Here is a 19,298-nt window from a genome sequence, read left to right on the forward strand (position 1 = left end):
ATTACATATATTTAGTTTCTCAGGGCTCTTGAGAAAGCTGCTCCAGTAAAACCGTTAAGCAGATGCTGGATCGGAGCCTAAAACACAAAATACTTCTTTTTTCACTCTTCTAAGAAACATCTGATTCCTGGCAGGGTCTAAACTTGGCAAAGTTCAGCCACTAAAATCAAAGTTATGAATTATGGAAATCAAGAGATAGAAAAGCACGAGAACCATCGCATAACCTATCACATGACTGATACTGCTGTTGTCTCCAATGCAAACAAGAACAAGACAAATTGTACACATCCACACAAACTGTCTTACCCAAAGGATTTGCATACTTCAAGATGGATGCAAAATCTTTTTTCTGGACTTTTGGAAGGCTTTTGATATAGTTTTTTGCCTTAAAAGAAACACAAATATTAAATTAGACCTTTACTGACTTTGTAATGTGACAACATTAACCCCATGCTTAATAGGTAACTCAACAATGCTTTGGTAGCACATTGTACAAATGGATTTTTTGGGGGGTCATAAACCCCGATTATATTTTACCTTCTTGTTGAAAAGAACTTTTTTTTTTAAATCAAGCCTTAAAACTGTGATTAAGAAATAATAATGTAAAGCTTTATTTATTAGTATAAGTAATATCTAGTCTATTAATATACTAATATCTAGTATATTAATTAGAATAAATAGGTAAGCATAATTTGAAAGAATGTCATAGTGAGTTTACAGGAATCTCTAGAAGTGAACCTTAGATGGTAATTCATTGGTATTTAAACTGTATAGTTAGTCTAATGATTAATTTTAGTTTTTTTATAGTAGGTGCTTAAGGATTCTAGAAGGACATCCACACAAGAATAGGAAACACAAAGTCAGAGACATCTGCAGAACAAGTGCTTTTTCTGAATATGTTCATGTTTTCAGTACATTTCCATTAAAGGTAGTAATGCATCAGCTCAGTTGTTTATATGGTACACACTGGAAACTTTGAAGTATTTAAATATAAAGATTTTTCAAGTGTCCTGATCATTTTCTGTGCCCCCTCCAGTAGCTATTCTGGGTGTGCAAAGCATTTCAAGGCAGAGATGTACCATCAGGGGTCATTTCAGTAGTCAATACACATTACCTCAGCCAGTCTAAGAACTGAGTACAGCGTAAGTCAAGTTAAGACATGTAAAACAAGTTGACAAAGAAGAATACTCACATCTTGACTCTGCAGTTTTTGAACAAAATCTTGAGTTGGTGTACCTGTTATTTTCATTATTTCTGTGAGTTGGTCCAGATCTGAATACCAGAAATAAGGAACAAAGTCTTTCACCATAAAACTAAACACCTTGCAAAAATTGTGAGTTTCTTTGCTATTGGAGAATAAAGCAAAAATCATAATGCAAGGACTGAACAGAAGATTTATAAAAGATGAGATGAAAGTCCTCGGTTTTTCTTGCAAAAGGCAAAGACACTGAAAGCACTTGAAATAAAATATCCTGTAACTTGGGAACACATAATTGTATCATTATTTTAGTCAAAATCAGTCCAAAATTATTGGAGTATCTGAACAATCAATACACGTATTGCATGCATCGCCCAGGTCTATGCAGTACCTAGGTGATGCAGAGGCAGGAAAAGTCACAAGGAACATCAGGTGGTACGATAAACAGAACAAAAATCAGAGGAAACCAGTCTGTGTTAGTTCTTCTCCAAATTGAGACTTCAAGGAAAAAAATTAATCCCTCTCCTCCTAATTTCCCACATGCTCAGCTCAATTCCAGATGCAGAGATGTTGGAGACAGTGGGGTAAGGCATCAGAACACTCCCCAGTCTTCTGTGTCCTAAACCAGCACAGATTAATCAGCGACATTCTTAGCTGTTTCAAAGAAGCAGCACCACGTTCACAGGAGGTTAATGCTGCAGAGAAGAGCTTTATAATTCGGTTGCTGCTCTGGTAAGAGCAGCAGATGAGAGGCTAGAAGCTAGATGAGTGATCAGCACACAAGGATTCTACCAACCTCTGCAGAAAAAGGCAATGGTGGGTAAGGCTGATGAAACAAATACAATCCCATTCCACGTTTGCAGGATTACTTATTCATATTACAAAAAAAAAAAAAAAATCCCTAGCTGTGAGCTGTTTTCTTATTCACCTACCCACAACTGAACCCACGGCTGCATTTCCCTGACAACAGGTAATACTGATTCATATACTCAAAGGCCAGCAACGACTGTTATGCTGCAGTAATGTCCTTCGTAATACAGGATGCAGAACTTCAGCCAATAGTTCTGAAATCTCCAAAACCCAGTATGACTAAAATACTAGCTTTTCCACTCTTACATTTACAGTGCAACTTGAAAATTATGACTCATTCATTTCCTTATTTATGTACCAGAATGCTCAAGGTTCTTTGGCAGGCATTTTAGCATTTTCTTTTTAAGAACTAATGCATGCAATTAAAATCTGTACAGCTGAAATAATCTGATGTATGCTACTCTTACATAGTTCTTGTCATTTTTTTGGTGAATGCAATCTTCCTTTTTTATCTTTTTCCTCACAAAATGAGAACAGTATGATCCATGTAATGTATGTGTAAGTACTTAAATACAAATATAATTAAAATTAAATAATTGTGATTCTGTAAACAAGTACTTGCAGATATAAAATTTATTCACTGGAACTCCGCAAAGGGAAAAGCAGCGCAAAATGATTAGGCTGAACTGTCAAACATACGAAGCTGGGAAACAAAAAAAACCAGTAAAAACTTCTTGCTGTCTTCTATTAACATTGTCCTCTATTAATTATCACAACTACTACTGTCAATGAAGTTGAGGTTGAATTACAGCTTAATCTTCACTATTTTATTAACTCCTTAGCAATTAAATAATAGGACTAGATTTTTTTTGTAAATCTAAAACATTTTACTAGATGTTACTTACATAATGTTTTTTAGTTAAAGTCTCAAAAAGCATGAAATGGACTGGCATATGCACATAAGTCCATGTACTACAGCAGAATTTTCTGTGTGTGTTCTGGAGGTGTTGAGTCTATTACTAAAAATATCAAAATATGCCTTTTCTATCGTCACAGAACCTTCTGCCTGATGATTTGAGATGCGATTCAAAGATCACCTCTCTTTCTCTATTGAAAAAGTTCAGTAATACAAGTTTTAATTTGCAGATGTGCAAAAGTGGTACAGATATCAAATAACCAATTAATGAGAAAGGTGCAAGACATTTTACTATTCATTTCAATTTATGCTCATCAGTTTTTGAACAGACATACTGTATCACATAAGAACCTCTCATCATGTTCTTACATTAGTGTCATAAATTCACTGAAGGATACGATCGTTTCCTTTGAACAGAGGCCTCCCTGTTATCATCTCAGCCATTATACAGCCCACAGACCAGATGTCAACTGAAAAAAAGACCAACAGTCACATTAAATTTCTGAACACTTATCCATTTAAGTGTACATAAAGTTTAATTTAAAACATATTTTAAAGACATGTAAAATTTACCTTTATAGCCTGCTACAAAATGAATGTGTGCCTTGCCTAGCATGATGAACAGTACAGGCAAACCCACCAGCCTTTCTAATTAGCAAAGTGGAGATAATCTGATAACGTGAGGAATCAGTTTCTCAGTAACAGATAGATGCATGCAGGAAGTAAATTTTCAGTGCTTTCAAAAACTTCCATAGTTATCCTAGAATTACTTGAATCCCCTCCTTCTGCCATTTTCCCCTGTCTGTTTGAGTTACAGCCAGCACGTCTTAGCAGGAAGAAGACAGTCAGTGCAGAACACAAGAACTTAGACCAGACTGTCACATCTGTATACATTTGTATCACTTTTTTTCCCCAACTACCTTGGCACTTTCCATTACTCGGAAAATATACAAAAAAGCCCCCAAACTGACAACCACCAAAGGATTATCTGCAATTTATCTACAAGGAAGTTTTGCATAATTATATTATCATTTCCACCAGCAATTTATCATTCACTTCAGAAGCAAAGACTTGCTTTTATGTTGCCCAATTCAGTGAAGGCTTCAGCCCTGCCAGAGAAGAGATTTCTGACCTCCTTTCTGAAGAGATGCTGACCTGTTTGCGTATAATGCATCCAGTTAAGTATGACCTCTGGGGCTCTGTACCACCTTGTAACCACGTAGCCGGTCATCTCACTGTCTGTATGCCTCGCCAATCCAAAATCCAGGATCTGTAGCGGAAGCACAAAGAACATCCTCATCAAACAGCTAGTTATCTATTTTATACAGGTTTTACAAATGTGGAAAATAAAAGAATTGGCGCTTTCTGCAGAGATTGGCTTATTTTTGCATCTTTTTTCTCATTGAAGTGTCTTATTCTCATTTGAAAAATCAAGACACAAGTAGCAAGGAGCTTTACAATATTTTTTCCTATGTTACATACTCCTATAGCAACACTAAAAGCTGTAAAACTGGAAAGAGAAGAATAAACTCTTCAATTATTAATTTAAAAGATATGGGTCCTATTCAATGCAAAAAATTCCCTGGCCATGGAATGACTACCATAGCTTGTTAGGGCTAAAAGAACAGCACCCATCTTAGATGGTATTCATTGGTCTCCAGTCCCAGGTGGCACAATTATTCAAGAGTTTGTTTGAATAATATTCTGAAGTAAGGAGGAATCATTCTCTTTGTTTTATGAGTTTTCATACATGGGAAGGCTTCCTCTAGGTCACACTGAAAACATACAACAAGAGTAAGGAATTACTGTTACTTTGTCCCACTGAGTTTTCCCCAACCTACTGCGTCGACTACAAACGACCCTCTGTAAGAAATGCAAGGTCTGTGCAATTTTTTAAAGGATTATGCACCATTCCGCTTATTTCTGTGACTCCCTGATATTTATCTTGAGATTGAGCAATGTGTACAGCAGCAAGATTAAAAATGGATGTTACAGCCTTTCATCAACTTCTACAAAATTGGCTCATGTAAAGGCCCACCCGTACGGACCTTCAAAAGATGGTGCCAAAAGATGCAGCCAACAGCGAGGAACACTCCTGGAATGACACTCACTTCACAGTTTATCAGGAAGTTCATGCTTCTAACAACAAGCAGGGGTCTTGGGTAAGTAAACTCTACTCAAGATAAATCATCATCATCCACAGATACTTGAATATGTAGCTTTGCATGAACAGCCACTAGTTTCCATGTGTATCAGGCATCATATATATTGACAGGGCAGACATTTTTACTAGGAGCACCCATGCATTAATATACCAAGAGTGGTATGTTTGTAGCACTGTCTGTAATTAAACATTTGAAAAATATTGCAGGATAGTTTCATCATTCCCTGGCACTAGCAGAAAGGAAAATTATATTTTCATTCATAGATAAAGAGTATAAAATGTTATGGCCTATCTTTATTGCCATACTTGAAACATCATTTCCATATCTTCCCTATAACTGCTGATTACCTACCAATTTAAAAACAGGAACAGGATGCCAAGGGAGAGACTTTTATTCTTACCAATAAAATACAATTGATTCAGCTGAAGTTACCCCTCAGAACTTTGGGTACTGAAGATTTACTGTAATAAAAATATTTGCGGTAACAAAATACATTTTTATATACAGCTTTCAAATTTATTCTACATATACAACATGCATTATGTCTTCCCAGGAGGGGACGGTGGAAGAGAAAAGGAAGTTTTATGTAATAGGTCAAAAGCCACATGTGGTACCATCTATTCTGTCACAGCTTTTCAGGCCTTTTCCATACTAAGGCTTGTGACACTTGGAGTTAGAGACAGCTAAAATATAATTTGGGTTTGTATTTTCATAAAAGCAGAAAACGACAGTGAGAATTTTTGTGCATTAACTTTGGGATTTCTTTTCATTTACATATTCATTAGGCTCAGGAACAAGTGTATCCTGTTAGTACTCAATATTAACGTGGTACAACTTCAACAACTATCTTCACATGAAACTATTATTATCCTACTCCAAGCTTCGACTTTTCAGCTGGAAGTTCCAAAGCAATTTTCAGAGCAAGTTTTCAAATCCTTTTTATAATGCAGGAATTATGAAAGAGAGAGCAAATTTCCCCCAGCTCCTCAAGGACAAGCTCCCCTTCTACTCAGCAAACTTAATTTTCCTACCTTGCTTCAATAACTGTAACAAAAACAACTTGTAACTTCAAGACTGCAGAACGGGCAGTGATTTCCCCTAAGGCATCCTTTGCTATTGCATTTCTGATTCCTGTGTAGCAGTTGGGAGCATCAGACAAAGGAGCCAGAAAGCTCATTGTGAAAAATAAAACTGATTGCTTATTAATTATTACCAATTCAAGGAACTGTTCCAACTTGCCCACAGCCTCATCACAGCCGGAGCTGATGCAAGGGAAGCTGCTGAGTGCACAGACATGGGGGAAAAGGGTCAGACTACCCCTGGCAGCGTGGTCCTGTGCCCACATGAACTGGCTTTGCAAGCGCGCTGTCAGAGCAGGGCCACATCCTGCCCACTGCACCCGAAGGCAGGCACACGGGGGAAGGTAGTTCAACGCCTTCAGCGTCAGAAAGATCCCAGTTCAGTCCTCACCGTGATATTTTTTATGCACACTTCTCAACATATTATGGTTTGCTTTTTGTTTATAGACCGGAGCTGCCTTTTGACAACCAGTATTTCCTAATTGCAGATTTGCGTTTTTCTTCTGCATGAGATATCAGAGCTTATCGTACAACTAGGGACAGCTTAATTTCACTCGGAGAGTCAGGAAACAAAAGCTAAAGCTTAACGCTACATTTTCCCGTCATTTCACAGAATTGTGTTCTGATACAGAATTATTTGCCCCAGTTTATCTAAAAGCTTAAAAATGCCCAAAGTAACAGAAAAACAAGTCGTGTTAAATAAGGAGATACAGTGATCTTATCAGGGAAGAATGTCTTAGACCTGGGCTGCATCTCAAAATGTAATTGCACAGCTGTGGGGAGGGAAGAGAAACACGTAAACTGTTTTTTCTAGATTCTCTTTTTTTTCCCCCCTATCACCCTGGGACCCACTAAGTGTTTGGCCACCTACAAGCCAGGAGCAGACAATGGCTTTTTGTGTTACATAAGGAAATTCCGAAAAGACAAGACCCTGAACATTCAGGTCAGTCTCCAAAGAGCAAAAAATTGTATTACAACAACTACATGCAAGTATATAATTTGTATGTTATATGCTGAAAAACATTTTTGCAGTGTTGCATCAACTTTTATTTTATTTAATTAAAGGAGTGCTTCACAACCTTTGATCTTCTGTATCTCCCAGCTTGTAAAGTTAGACCTTTTATATTTACTCAAAGCTGGAATTCTCACATAACTAACTACTCCCATAGTCTTATATCTCTTTTAGGGAGGAAACCTTGGCCATAAAGTCTAAATGTACTTACATATCAGGACAGAAAAGCCTCCATTTAAATTTACTGCTGTTTTGTGCGGATGTATAGGCTAGTCATGATTCAAGCAGAGGATAAAAGACATAGCTTGATTTTGTAATTAACTAAAAATCCCTGACTAGCCTTTCAGATTGCTAGAGCTAAGAGAAGATAGGTGACAAAAACAATTCTAAAAATTAATAATGAACTATTAAAACACAAGAATAGAATTAACTGGGGACTGGAAGCAGTCTGAAGCCACTATTACTATAGTGAAGAGAATAAACTATATTCATAAAACAAGCAGCATTGAGTACTACAAAATTTTACTTCATAATAAATAAATGGCTTTTTTATAACAAAGTCATTTGACACAGCCAAATCGATGCATTTTTGCTAGGTCAGGGTACATTGCATAATTATTTCTGAAGTACAGGCATTGGAAGATTTCCAATACATGTACGAAACTGCAATCAGAACTGGTCAGATTCAGTATTTCAGTTCAGTGACTTAGGAGGAGGCTTGAGGTGACAAACGTTGTGCAGGAGAAGAATTACAATTCAGACTGACTCTACTGAGAACACCTCCAAGGGAGTGGCAACAGCTACACTTCAGGACAGATAACTTTCCACAGCGGGTGCTACAGCCCTGCCTCCAAGGCTGCACGCCAGTTAAGCCCCGTTTCCACACTGGGAAGGGGTGTGGGCATGCACCATCCTCCTACCCATCTTTGGAGGGAAACCCCGATGGGTAGGATGAAGGGAGTCACAATGCACACCAATACTTTCCCTACTCCAGAAAAGCAGCAACCAGGTAATACAAAAAATGTCATCAAATGCACCTGTCTTGCGGTGTAGTGGCAGAAGCAGCTAATAGCTGAACCACAGGAGGTTGAATTAGGAATTGGCTCCCTTTAACGATTTTTTTTTTCCTCACTACTTCAATTAAGAGCAAAAATGAAGCAGAACTGATATATTCCTGCTATGAAATACACTGTAGTCTACATGCAATTGATACTACTGTTAGTTGTAACAGTGCAGAAGTAATCGCTTTCAAAGAAATAAGATGTTCTTGTTCATGATGAGCAGTATATGGTTCCTCTCATGCTTCTCTGAAGTGATTAGCTGCAACATATTATAAAAACAGTTCTCCATTACAGCTCTTATCCGACTGTAACCACGACATTAATTTTTCTTGAAAAGTATTTTTAGTTGAGTGGCTGCATAAAAATATACCCATATTCCTTGCAACATGCATATCACACATGAAAAGTGTGACTATTACTGTCACGCACATGCACTTGGCGTGGTGGTGCAGACTGCTCCATCAATGACAAACCTGCAGAAGCAGTTTCAGTTCCTCCACTGTCTTACATCCAGCAGGAGGGACCCAAGTCAGCAACTGCTCCAGCAATGCCATGAATGTAATAACCCGCAGCACTGAATTCCTCACCAGAAATCCTCCCCTACATCTTGGGGTCAATCCCCATCTCTCCCCTGTTAGCGCTGGGTACCAGCTGCCCCGAGTCTGGACTGGATGTTTTCAGCTAGGACATCCTGGGCAGCATTTCCAGCTTGAGGTGCAGCCATGTCTTGTGTTTGGCTCCAGAATGATCTCAGAAATTGATCATCACCTCTGCCATTTGCATGAAATGCATGTTTATGTCAGTCAAGGACATGCAAATAGGAGGTGAATAGATTCTCACTATTCAGGACTTTATTTCTTAAATAAATACTGAATTATTCTTGTGGCAACTGAAGTCAGACAAATGGGAAAATACTTTTAACGAGCAGCCCCTTGTAATTTTTTTCAAGATTGTTACCACTGTCCATCGGATCCTCTTCCCTTTCATTTTCCAGTGTTCCCCTATTTCTCCATGACTGTTCAAAGCCTGTGGGCTGAAAGCCTGGCCCACCACTGAAACCAGCCAGCGTGTCTACAGCTGCTTCACCCCTTGTCTTCTGTGGTGTTTCTAATACATCTGACTGTTTTTTCAAATAAACGTATCCTACCTTCAATTCACAGTCTTCATTCACTGCCAAGTTTCCAGGCTTTAGATCCTGTAATCAGATTTGAAATTTATGTTATTTATTTTACAGCAAGCACAATAAAGCACACTTTCTTTCTTTCATTTAGCTTTAATGGTTTTCATACAACTACTTAGAACAGCAACACGTAAATGATGTCATAAATCTAAACTAGAAAATTAAATGTAACAGATAACAGAAACAAAGACAAACTTTGATTGTTTGACTTTTTTCCAATATGTTTCCCCCCCCCAGACACATCAACTTTTTTCTGCTAGAAGTCAGGAACATACTTGCCAGTGAAAGAACTTACTCATCTTGCTGCAACTGGGGTTTGGACATAAATTTTGTTGCATTTAATACTAACACCACAAAATTAAGGATTCACATATACCGAGATGGAGTAAAGTAAATTTCCTTCACTATTTCTGGACCGTACACATTGCATATCTAAATATACTTTAAAAAGGTTCCATACCCTGGTAGACCTAGAAGGAGTACTGAAGGAATCAAACAAGATTTTACATAAAAGCCTGTGCTCTCTTCTGTGGGAAAATCAATTTCCTAGTGAAGACAATTGAATGAAGACTGCAACATGAAAAAAAATATTCCCTTAAGCCTCTTCAGCTATTGTAGAGACTTCTAACGATCTTTAAAAGTTGTATGTCTAAGTTTAGCAGCAAAGGGAAGAGTACTGGCAAAGACTAGTAAAATTTTGCAACGTCAGTGACTCTTAGACATTCACAGTTATAAAGAGAAAAAAAAATAAATCAGAAATAGGTTTTCCTTCAGCTTTTGCAAACCTTTGTCACTTTAGCACAAAATATTTTAGAAGAATCTTCTCTCTTAACTTTTTAACAGGCATCTAGCTGTTTTATATGAATATGTTTAAGATCAGAAGGGCCTGGGAGAAAAACAAATTGGTGCCAAGAACCATAACGAAACCAAGAAGCTCAAGAGCCATCAAGAGGGAGCTTAGAAAAAGTCTAAGCAACTGTACACTGAGACGATAAACACAGCAGTTGTAGAAACAAAAATATCAATTTATTACATTATTTTGACAGTTTGTGTAGTTTCCATGTCCAGCTTAAAGCTACTATACACGGTGCACTTTCTGTGGTACTCCTGATATTTTATTACAAATGTCCAGTTTCTACTGTTCTGATGCAGTTTTGGGGGAAGTTACGCTGCTTGGTTCCACAAGGGCATCATTCAGACCTCTTCCTTCCCAGTGCAAAAGTGATTTTAAGTGGACTTTAGACACAGCAGGGATTCAAAAAGAATCAAATGTTTAATTTCTCTCAGAAAAAAAAAAAAATCATCAAAGTTTTCAAGGCTCTAAAGTTTTGGACTATTTTTTTCAGTTTTTATGTTCTCATCCCTGCCCTCTGCCCCAACTCTGAACACTAACATGATGTTTTAACAACATTTAAACATGATTTTTAAAAGTTCAATCTTAATTAAAAACAAAAACAAACAAAAAAACAAACTGAAAAAAACCCTCTTATCCATCTCAGTTTAAACGCTATTTGCTCTTGTGGGGACCTACAACTTAACTTCACAAAGTAATTTAAGAAATCCAAACCTAAGCTGTATTGAGTGCAACTTGAGTGCCCAAATTACACTGATGTAGCCATTACCACCTTTTGCTCCTACTGAACAAGAAACCAAGGCATCATCAAACACTATAAATAGACACATTATAATCAGAAGTTCAGGCATATTTAGAAGCATGCGTATACACAAACACCACTCACGTTATCAGAATATAAACATCTTTTATATTGTTTACACTTACCCTGTGAATTATGCCTGATGAGTGAATATACTGTAAAAAGAGAAAATATTTTTTAGTTAATGAGGTCCTGACTTTAAGAAGTTGGCTGGGGCATGGGAGGAAGAACTTTTTCGTGGTGCTAAAGTTATCTGAAGTTAGAAAATGTTTATTTATTGCACAGATCTTTTTAGCTATGTTTTTAATATTCATATAATTGTACTAGCATTTTGCCCTTCCCCTCCCACAATAATGAGAAAGCAGTAAATCAGTTTGAGTACTGCAACAGATCCTAGAGTTTTTTCTAATTCTTTCCATACATAAAATCCAGTTTACAGGTAATTTTTGGTATTGCTATATATATATATGTATCAAAATAAATCCTGCTATTTTATATATCAAAAATGCTCCTTGTAATAGGCGTCTCTGGCGTGCCATCATAGTTTAGATTCATAGGCTCCAGCAGCACTGAGTTTTAAGAGATGATTTAAGACCAGGATGAAGGCCAGTCATGGTCTTGGCTACGAAGTCTCGCTATGTGCTTCAATACTTCCTCAGTGAAACACGGAGAAATCACGTTACAAGACATTCTCCTTTACCTGAACATTGTCATCACCCTTCCAGTGACCTATTTAAGTGCTCATGAAAGTCAAACCAACAAACTGGACACCTAGGACTAGTTCTTTTGGGAAGACACCTGACCAAATACAGATGTCTGCATCCATGACTGTCACCAACTGCTCCCCACTGAGGTACACGGTTCCTCTCACGAGCTGAATGGTGCCCTAGAAGAGATTATTTTCATCACAGACAATAAAGGGAGCCTCTAGTAACTAGTTCAGACATAGGCATCTCTTTTGCAAGGATCAAAATGCAGAAAGTTGTCCTGAACTGAGGACATGCTTTCCAGGAGTGGACTGGGATGTGCTACTACTATTCACTTCAGGTGTTGGGAACTGATCTGAAAACTGCACAGACCATACTACTGACACTAAGCATCACCAGGCTTTTTTAAAATCCCCAGAAAAGATGCATGATATGCAAATCCCACCAGCTTCAGCTGGAGAGTTTTCATTTTATTCCACCCTGAAGAATGGGACAATAACTGGGAAACGAGTTGTTTGGAAGCAGCTGTCAGAGCCAGGGACAGTCAGGGTGGTCTCACGGAGATGCATCCTGCACCAACTTTGCAGGGCAACTGCCAACCAGCCATAGCCCCAGCAACCATTGTCTTCTTCCCCACCAGCCATGAAGATGAGCAGTTAACCTTGTAAATGCAACAGCCGCTCTGCAAAGGAATCCTCATAGTCCACCTGATGAGGGGACCAGGAAAAAGAAGGTAAAGCTACAAACCAAAGCAAACTTCTTCAGACAGGTGCAATGTGCATTTCAGACTTAGGTTTCCAAACTTAAACAAAACCCATACAACCTAAGCAGCACAAGATCTGTATTTAAGGCACTGAGTTTTTTAAACAGTGACTGAACAAACACAAAATCTCTGACATTTACTTTTTCCTCTCTTAGACCTGGCACAGTGCTCCAGATGTGATATCATAGGTTCTGAACGGGGGGGGGAAAATCACTTCCCTTAACCCTGTAGCTACAACTTCATCAATCCAGCCTAGATGGTAGTAGGGCTCTGCCGCTGCACAGGCGCACTGCTGACTGCTGTGCCAGAGCCCACGCAGGACCCGGCATTTGTGGCAGACCAGTTCCTGCTGCATATTACTTAAAGATTAGGCAAGATTTAACATCACCCATAGGAAATGCCAAAGTGCTTCACAGGATTTCCTGGGGCAGACATAAGGGGCCCAGGGTGCAGGGCTCTTCCCCAGAACATAGTCTGTGAAATCGCTCCAGCAAACAAACTACGGAACGTTGTTTCTGTCATGGATGGGCATGAAGTGGATCGGGATGGGAGGACCCAGATGCAAAAAGAGGAAGTTTGTCATTTGTATGCAGAGACCAGAGAGGATATATACTTTTTTTTTTTTTTTTTTTTTTTTTTTTTGAGAAATGTATCTATCTGTAAGTACTTAGACTCCCAACAAATGAATAAAAAGCTGATGACTTCTGCCAACAGCCATCTTGATCAAGGACATCACAATGACTACCTGTATTCTAAATCATTTCAATGTCTTCTTAATGAAGCCTCCTGATTTTCCAGAGAAGATGCTTAAAATATTCTAGAGGCTATTTTTGCTGGTATGACTGTAGACAGTAAGGAAATAACTGGCAGACCCAGGAATTTCTGCACCTAAGAATGTGGCATGTAGAAACGGGAATAAAAAAGGACTGCACCTTTTGGAGCTTTAGTTAATCTCACCTGTTTGGGGGGGGAAGAGTGTGGTTTTGCTGATGTTCTCACCCCACTGAATGTTTTATGATTGTTCACAGCACCAAAATCATGTTAACGCTTTGGGGAGAACTCCTATATTTTCTAAACACTCCTATTAATACTACACTACTGAGATTACATGAAATAGCACTTATTCCTGGTGCTAATGTACACATCAGCCTTTCTGTAAGATGAAATACTGGTGCTGTGCTGCAGTGTTTCTTTAACAATAGCAGTATTTTTTTAACTGCATTTTATTATCTCCTGGCAGGTAGCAGCACTGGAACTATGCCATTCTTCGTTCAGAAAATTTTCCATTTCAGTTCAATAACCTTCTAAAATGGGATCTTATTCTTACTGACTCTTCTCACTAAATTTCCCGTTTATTGACAGATTTTTCACTCTGAACATGCCAAAAACATCCAAACCAGAGCACACATATCCTTCACAATGTTATTACCACTTCACCTGAACAATATTTGATTCAAGAACCCTGTTAACGTGAGCAAAGTGCCTTGGAGGACAGAAGCTCTGGGCATTATCCTAAAGACAATTTGTGGTAGCATGCATAAATCCTTGAATGCAAGCTTCAGATTGTGCTAGGAAGCTATCCAATAGTTGTCTAAATTCTAAGCATTTTTGTCTGTATATGCAATCTCTACACAAAATAAAAAGCTAATCAAAAGGGAATAAGAAAAGACGCAGGAGAAAGTACTCTAGACAGCAAGCTAAATGAAAATGAGGAGTGACTTGGCAGGGAAGGAAAAAATGAAGAGGAAATGGGTGAGAGGGGAAAGGGAGAGCAGAGAAGCAGAAAGAACAACATAAATGTGAACAAAAGACAGTAAATAGAGATGACAAAAGGAGAGAACTAGAGCAGGTAGGAATTACCATGAGTACAGCAAAAGAAGCTTGAACAGGTGTTTGTACGGCCCAAGAGCTATCCATCCATTCTCAAACACTGAACGACTAAAGAAACAGGACTGCCACCCACCTCCCCAGGCTCCTGAGAACACAAACCCAAATGGCACTCCTGCACAAGAGGGACCCAAGACTGAAAGCGCTGGAATCATAGAATGGTTTAGGTTGGAAAGCTCCAGCCCCTTTCCACCTACACAAAGACATTCATGTTCAGCTCGCCTTCTGTACTCTTTGACAATACACAGCTTTTCTGTCAAAGAAAACAAAAATGATGAAAGCCCTTCCAAGTTGCAAGCTCATACTTAAATAGAATTTAATGCCAGGCAAAGGCCTGACTAGGAAACAGACAAAGGAGAGGCACGTCATTGTTTTTAAGCGGAGTCAAATCGCATTGTTTTTTCCTACCGCAGATGAAGTTAAAGTCTGATAAATTACAAGGCTCATCGAAGAAAGGAAATTAATATTTCATTCTCTATAGAAAAAAAAAAGACGGTAAAATGGCAAGAACAGAAACTAACCAACAAAGGAGGACTGTACAGACTGACAGAGCAAAGATCTGAGGGCTTGATAGGAATCTTCCTGAACTCAGTATGAACTTTCTACTGACCTCAATTTATATACGTTTTTTTGAATCAAACACATTGAGCATTTTGGTATACAACCAATCCAGAACCATTCTACAGGTAGAATGTAGAAACAAAGCCTGCAAGGAACTGACTTGAGGCCTTCACAAAAACCTCTCTTATCCCTTCACTCATGCAGAGTTTTTTCTACATGCATTTCACCTTCACATGTAAACAGCTTGTTACAATACAAGTATGCAATGTGACAAAAATGATGAACAGCCTTCTTGCCTTGGACCAGACATAAATACAGATACCATAAAGTCCTTATGTACTTTACACAAAGGACATATTGCAGGTTAACACCTTTAATACCAAAACAGAGTCTATCAAAGTTAAAAGGTGCAAAAAAATAACATGCATTATAAAAATGATAGGCTAAGGTTGGGAAGTTGAAAGTTTTACAACAAAGATCTACAGAGTGGCATATTCCTCCTTCCCAGGTGTTGCAGTTTTCTTCCCTTATAATGCCTCAACTGAGCATTAGGTAAGTATATGCTTTGTTCCCCCTGCCCCACCAAAAAAAGCAATCTAAGTAAACACAGATGGACTGTCTTCAATCCAGATACAGTAGGCCTTAAAAAGTACAAGATTTTCACGCAAAACTTGGCAGAACCTTTCGTAAACAGCTAACTTACTGATATCTGTAAATGAAACAAATTGCTGACCCATTTTCTTTTTCCTCTGCATGCTAGCGGTACTGCTTTCAGCTTAACCCACCTCCTAGCACAGACAGTGCTGCAAGAATGTCCCTCAAGCACCGGACCGCTCCTATTTCTCAAAGATATTTCTAAGTAGGTGTACTATTGCGGCTGGATGAACTGGTTTGAGAAAGAATCCAAAATTTAATGGAACAGACACAGTAAAGACTGTTCTCAAATGTTTGCCATGCAATAGGAAATGACAAAACATAAGAGTCCAGTAGATGAATAATGTCTTATTTCCTGCTGGTAATTTGAGGTAAGTACAGTTGTGCTCTTCAAAAGTGTGGGGGAAGAGACAAAATATTCAGGTGAACCACTTCCTATAGAAGATCTAACACAATTGCAGAGACCAGAGATCCCAATTTACTAAGACTATCTCAGCATCCCTGCTGGTTGCCTTGTAACTTGAATGAGAACTGTCCTCATTTTTATAAAATCCTGGGAACAGCAGCTTACATCAAGAACTTCCTGCTCTTTTCCTCTGTGGTGGGTTGACCTTGGCTGGCCACCTGGTGCCCACTGAGACACTCTTTCATTCCCTCTCCTCAGCAGGACAGGGGGAGAAAATACAATGGAAAAGCTCCTGGGTGGAAGCAAGGACAGGGAAATCACTTATACCAATTACCATCATGGGCAAAACAGACTCAACTTGGGGGAAAAGATTAATTGAATTTATTGTCAATTAATAACAGAATAGGATAGTTAGAAACAAAAACCAAAACTAAAATCACCTTCCCCCCATCCCTTCCTTCCTCCCAGGTTCAGCTTCAGTCCTGACTCTTCTACCTCCTACCCCGGAGCAGCGCAGAGGGATGGGGAACGGGGACTGCGGTCAGTTCATTATGCGTTGTCTCTGCTGTTCTTTCCTCCTCTGGCTCTTCCCCAGCTCCAGTGTGGGGTGCCTCCCACAGGCTACAGTCATTCACAAACTGCTCCGGCATGGGTACTTTCCACAGGATGCCATCCTTCAGGAGCAGACTGCTCCAGTGTGTGTCCCCTGCGGGCCACAAGTCTTGCCACAAACCCTGCCAGGAGCCTGCTCCAGCCCAGGCTTTCCATAGGCTGCAGCTTCCTTCAGGGCACATCCAGGTGCTCCAGCACAGGGTCCTCCACGGGCTGCAGTGTGGATGTCTGCTTTGATGTAGTCCTTCATGGGGTGAAGGGAGGGAACCTGTGCCACCATCGTCTTCTCCACGGGCTGCAGGGGAATCTCTGCTCCGGCACCAGGAGCACCTCCTCCTCCTCCCTCACTGACCTGTGAGGTCTGAACGGTTGTCTGAAGGGTTGTTTCTTTCACATTTTCTCACTCCTCTTTCACAGTTGCCACACAGCATTTTTTACCCCTCCTTAAATCTGGCACAGAGGTGCCACGAATGTTGCTGATGGGCTCAGGTTTAGCCACCGGTGGGCCCATCTTGGAGCCAGATGGAACTGGCTGTGTCCGACGTGGGAGGAGCTCCTAGTGTCTTCTCACAGAAGCCATCTCCGCAGCCCCCACTACCAAACCTTACCACACAAACCCAATACATGTGCTTTAATTCCTGCTCTGTTTCCTTCAGATGTACACCAACCATGCACAGTTGCTCTGCTTGCCTTCCACATTTACTGATCCAACAGACTTCAGTGTCAACCTTTGGTGCCCACAAACTCCACCTTGTTGGCCTCTGTGAGACAATATAGGCCACTAGGACCAAAGTATGTTTCTAAGCCATTCCACTGGAATTAAATTCATTATTCATCCTTTCCACTACACTCAACTCAAGCTGATTTTTTACAGTTCATGTATTGCTTGCCTGTAAAATTAGCCCAAATGGTGTTTTCTGTCTCTGGTGAATTGTATGTCTCTGCTGAGAACCTGTTTCCCAGACAGTTACCTGCAACTAAACAGACCACTCCACTTACACGGTCCTTGAGAAAACACTTAAGAGGAGATGGCTTTGTAATTAGGGAACTAAGTACAGAACTGAAATCATAACTCCACATTCAAAGCCCAGATCAGAGGTGAATTCCCTCTAGTTTAAATAAAGCAAGTTTCCCCAAACCTGGCTTTAGTTTCTGCATTTGTAAAATAGGAATTACAGCATTTAAATGCACAAGTGTAGAATAAAAAGGATAATTAGTTAGCAGATGTAAAAGGCTGCATGGCTGAAAATCTACTAAATGAAGAACACAAAATCCAAGGCAGGATCAAAGAGAAATTAATAACGCAGAACTCAACAGCAAAGTATATTTACTAAGTTTTGTGCTGGGAGTAAAACTATTTACTTGACCTTCTGTATCTGTTAAGTACTGAGAGACAAAGGAATCTTGGGTACACTGTTCCTGATGTTCTTGTCCAAGAACAGCATGCTGTCCTGTGATACGATTTATTTTTAATAGTGTTTGGCAATGCAAATATGGGAAATGCAAATATAGGAAGAATCGGCATCCTGATGGATGTGCCAGACCTTCCTGTATCAAAACCAGTTCTGTATTTCACTGCACAAGCACATCCCTGTGCAACATACCTTCCAGCACACCGACTCCACTTATTACTGTATAAGCGCAGAGGAAAGTCTGCCATACATTGTATGTTGCAGGCACAGGACTGTAAAACCAAAACTGCAGAGTGCAAGCAGCAGCCAAGGAACGACATTCAATTCCAGACAGTACTGTTCCACGGCCTCATTACAACATGCATCTCCAGAGCAGCAAAGAGAATTAAATGGCCATCACTGCAGGAGAGCCTGGCTGAAGCCTGCAGAACTAGGTCAAGGTTTTTGCTCTCTTGGAATTATGTCACCAAAAGAAAAAAGTAATAAAGAAATAATAGCCTTTTTATGATCAACAGTTGTGTACACCCAAAATGCAAGCACTGTAATTTAAGAACTGCAGTACCAATCTGGACTGAGAAGCGTTTTCATACCACATTAATATAGATTAGAGATGGACAGGGAGCTTAAAGAGTATCTTCTTTTTGTGTTGTAAGATACAGACTTTAAAAATCACAGTCCATTTTTTAAAAGCTAAGTAGAGGAAAAAATCAGTAGCAATAATAAGCAGTATTTAGCAGAAAGATGAGGAAGAAAAACATACAAAGTATATGAAAGGTAATACATTTAAAATCATCTTTGTGAGAGTCAGTAAAATTAAAAGATATGCTGTTTTGCTACAGCTGTTGGCTCTGCAGTCCACAAAAGTATAAAATTCAAGAGGTAAAAGAGAGATGAATAGAACCATAGAATCATTTAGGTTGGAAAAGACCTTTAAGATCATTGAGTCCAACTGTTAACCTAAAACTGCCATGTCCCACCAAACCATGTCCCTAAGTGCCACCTCTACACATCATCTAAATACTTCCAGGGACAGTGACTCAACCACTTCCCTGGGCAGCCTGTTCCAATGCTTGATAACCCTTTCAGTGAAGAAATATTTCCTAATATCCATTCTAAACCTCCCCTGGTGCAACTTGAGGTCGTTTCCTCTTGTCCTATCACTTGTTACTTGGGAGAAGAGACTGACCCCCACCTCTCTACAAACTCCTTTCAGGTAGTTG

General features: G+C 39.3%; 1 protein-coding gene across 1 annotated transcript in view; it reads right to left on the minus strand.

The window, feature by feature from the left end:
• Positions 1–19,298, minus strand: part of MAPK12 (mitogen-activated protein kinase 12) — a 41,481-nt gene that overhangs the window by 3,115 nt on the left and 19,068 nt on the right. The window contains exons 5-10 of the mRNA XM_082486668.1: positions 11,202–11,231; positions 9,389–9,436; positions 4,080–4,194; positions 3,323–3,394; positions 1,193–1,272; positions 307–385 (exon numbers count right to left, since the gene is read on the minus strand). Of these exons, the coding sequence (XP_082342794.1) occupies positions 307–385; positions 1,193–1,272; positions 3,323–3,394; positions 4,080–4,194; positions 9,389–9,436; positions 11,202–11,231 (424 nt within the window). The remainder of the gene's footprint in view (positions 1–306; positions 386–1,192; positions 1,273–3,322; positions 3,395–4,079; positions 4,195–9,388; positions 9,437–11,201; positions 11,232–19,298) is intronic.

Source organism: Vanellus vanellus (genome assembly GCF_965231255.1).
Source record: "Vanellus vanellus genome assembly, chromosome: 1".
In the NCBI taxonomy this organism is placed as follows: domain Eukaryota; kingdom Metazoa; phylum Chordata; class Aves; order Charadriiformes; family Charadriidae; genus Vanellus; species Vanellus vanellus.